The sequence below is a fragment of the Sprattus sprattus genome (assembly GCF_963457725.1).
Source record: "Sprattus sprattus genome assembly, chromosome: 3".
In the NCBI taxonomy this organism is placed as follows: Eukaryota; Metazoa; Chordata; class Actinopteri; order Clupeiformes; family Clupeidae; genus Sprattus; species Sprattus sprattus.
This window is the reverse complement of record NC_137922.1, coordinates 50,903,448-50,906,999: the sequence shown is the minus strand read 5'-3', so window position 1 is coordinate 50,906,999 and position 3,552 is coordinate 50,903,448. Positions and strand designations below refer to the sequence as shown.

The 3,552-nt window shown below is 41.7% G+C and overlaps 1 protein-coding gene across 1 annotated transcript in view; it reads right to left on the bottom strand.

The window, feature by feature from the left end:
* Positions 1-762, bottom strand: part of igfbp2a (insulin-like growth factor binding protein 2a) — a gene marked incomplete at both ends in the record, with an annotated part of 11,202 nt that extends 10,440 nt beyond the window's left edge. Inside the window, one exon of the mRNA XM_080834478.1 lies at positions 408-762. Within this exon, the coding sequence (XP_080690604.1) occupies positions 408-762 (355 nt within the window). The remainder of the gene's footprint in view (positions 1-407) is intronic.
* Between the last annotated feature and the right edge of the window lie 2,790 nt (positions 763-3,552).

The window sequence follows — 3,552 nt, the reverse complement described above, 5'->3', positions numbered from 1 at the left end:
TGTCAGTCTCCTAATCAAATCTACTAGGCATGCCTTGGTTGGTGCTTCATTGGTCAATGGTATGTTTTGTAACACTTACTACAGACACCCCAGGCTTTAAACATTTAATCATTAATAAGTTGTCCAAAAAAAGCACATGTTCATGAAGGGCTAAATTGATTTAATTTCCATTCAAATAGAGCTATGCAGTGTGTGTCTGTGTGAGTGAGTGAGTCTATGTGTGCATCAAAGCAATTTAGCAACAGTGGTTGCCAGGACAACATGCATTTACAGAAATAAAGTGCTCGAGGCAAGAGGTAGCCTATGTTTGCCAACAGTGTTTTGAGTGAACATGTTCTCATTGTAGTGCGTTAACACACAAGTGTGCTCTCGAACGACACAGCCACTTAACAAGCTTCATCACTTACCACTTTGTTCACGATGTTCCACCGTGGGGTCCGTGTCCACTTTGCGTCCGCAACGCCCGTGCCCTTTCACTAGCTGTTCAAGAGGCAAGTCTGAATCCGGCTGAGGGTAACAGCGGAAACCGCTAGCACATCTCGGGGTGTACACGCCGCAGAACTCGCCTTCATGACGGGCGCACACCGGACAGCAACCGCAACCAGGCTCCCGCACTATCTCTGCGCAAGTCTCCGTGAGCTCCGGACATGCCGCCTGACGCTCGTCAGTGCAGCTTGGACAGCGGAAGACCATCTCACCAAGTGCCGCTCCCGGGAATACCACGATCGCCAAAACCAGGCTGCAACATACGTAAGATAACATATTGTTAAGCAAAGTACTGGTCAGTTCACGTCCGAGCTGCAACTTCAGGTAAGAGGCGACTGTGCATGCGAACAGGTGAAGAGCTCAGCTCTAGGTTGTGCACGGTCCTATCAGCGGTCCTGTTTCACTGACATCACAGGGGATGCCAGCCGCACGCCGTAGCCTACTGTAGCTGTGCTCAGGGGGAGTTCACACGTATCAGCTCTAGAGACAGGTTAGGAACCTGCTTTTTGTCACAGGATCATATTGCAAATGTGATTAGGTAAATTCGATTGAAGAGTTTGGCAAGACAAGTACAACAATTCCTGTGAAGTGTGAAATTAAATTAAATGAAACTTGTGGTGAAACTTTCTTTCTGTAACATGAGCAGGGGACCCATAACTGATGTCAAATGAAATGGCATTTTGCTCTGGTATTTGTTCTTACCTTTTGTTCTGATTCTCCAAATACATTTTTAGTCAGGAAAACATATATTGTGACAGTAACAGTATTTTATCAGACCAGTTTAAGTTTTTGAGAAATACTAAAGGTATACGTATATTTTTGTAACATTCTTTAAGCCAAAGGGATATGAAATAGAGTAAAGTTTCACATGCAGTGTTTCTTCCTTCGAGTTTGAGCCAGGGTTATCTCTTATCTTTGACACTTGTTTTATATGTCAGGCCAAAACTACATACAAATTGATATATTTTACATGGTGCCTTTTCAGAGGATTACATATTATACATCATGCTTAAAGGCACCCAGTGCAACTTTCGAGGCTTGAGACTCGAAAAATAAACATTCAATTTCTAGTATTTTTTTTCCACGTAGTAAGTTTCAATAACTCCATACCATTACATATCGACATTCAAGGAGCAAAGATGAGACGTCATTGTGTGGTGAGAACTGATAGAAAATCGTAAACAACAACAATCGCTAGTGGGGAAAGGCCATTTTTCCATTGACTGGAATCCTGCTTTATTTATTGGTGGCACCAATAAATAAAGATTTGGGGAAAAAATGGCGGCGATTGTTGTTGTTTACGATTTTCTATCAGTTCTCACGACACAACGACGTATCATATTTGCTCCTTGAATGACGATATGTAATGGTATGGAGTTATTGAAACTTACTACAAAAAGACTAGAAATGTAATGTTCATTTTTAAGCCTCGAAAGTTTCACTGGGTGCCTTTAAAATACCTATATAAGCAACCAAATAAACTACCCAGTTACTCGAAAAGATCGCTGCATGGAATGGGCTACCTGTCACAGATATAAAGCAGCAATGAACAGTTTATAAACTCTCAATAAATGGCCTTAACTACAACCATCGTGTTTCTCCTTTAGTAGGTCTCATATTGACTCCTGAGACTCTGTGCTGAGGTGTCGAGCTGGCCACTTACACAAGCCCCCATTAACAGGCCGGGTGCCCAGGCCGCACTCCGTTGCCCCGGAGACTAATCGTTGTTTATTTAAGGCTCCCAAAATAGCCAGCGAGACCTTTCTCGCCCGCATCGGGGTCTGTCATGCAAGATATAAATGAGGATTATTTTGCTTTTGTGGGTGCCGCTTGATTGCGCGGCATTTTACGTATTTGCGCTTGGCTCGGATCCCCCGTCGTTCACCTTGAGGCTGAAATCCGATGGAGAAAGGGAACTTTTGAGGCATGCCCTCTCGGGTGTGGGGAGATGTGGAGATGAAGCAGGCATGTTTGTGTAGGACCTCATATGTCACTTTAAAAAAAAAGCAGCAGCCGTGGACGGGATGGTGGCCCATAAGCGGAGCCTGTACCCAGAGTTTGCTCAGTGTCTGCAGCCCTCGGGGGTGATGGTTTGCAAGCCGCCGCAATATCTCCTCATGGGTTCTGGACTGCCCTTCCCATCAAGGACACAACTGTGTGCAAATAAAACTAGATAAATTGCATCTTAATTAAGACCAAAGCCACAGACAAGGCTCCTCTATCTGTAAAAAGTGTGGATGCTAGAGTTATGGTTTAGGGCCTGTTATGCAAGTCATAGAACGATTTTGCTCCTCACAGTCTGTTTTCCAACTGAAATTCCTGTCTAGATCTAAAAAAAGAAATATGTTATGTATGGAGCAATTTGCCATTTTTTAAGGTATTATTTGTTGGCAATACATTTTGGTATCACCTTCAATATTTATTGGTATCATGTGAAGGGCAGATAAACTACACCTGTTGACCCTGCTAGCTGCTCAGGCTATGTGCTATGTAGTTCTGTGGTTCAGGACTGACCACCCTGCTTAAATGTAAGGAAAGCTTTTATAGCACGACATTGCCAATTATATTGCCACCAAGATGCCTGCATTAAAAGTAACTTAAAACTATAGTGCATTTAGACTTTTAGAATAAAAAAAGCACATAGCAAATAGCACAACAAATCACAAACATCTATAATTTGTTTAGCATCATAATTTATTATTTATTATTAAATAATTCCTTATTTAGCATAATCCTTGAATACAGCCGCGGAAAAAATTAAGAGACCACTTCAAAATTATCAGTTTATCTGTGTTTACTATTTATTTGTATGTGTTAAAGTAAAATGTACATTTTTGTTTTATTCTATAACCTACTGGCAACATTCCTACCAAATTTCAAATAAAAATATTGTCATTTAGATCAGGGGTCTTCAACGTTTTTCAGATCAGGGACCCCCAAACTGATGGTGAGATGAGCAGGGACCCCCTACTATATAAATTGCATAACATTTTGTTTATAATATACTGGGCCTAGTGCCAAATAAACATAGCTACCCTGTTATCGTGTATTCAATACTAAGCTATT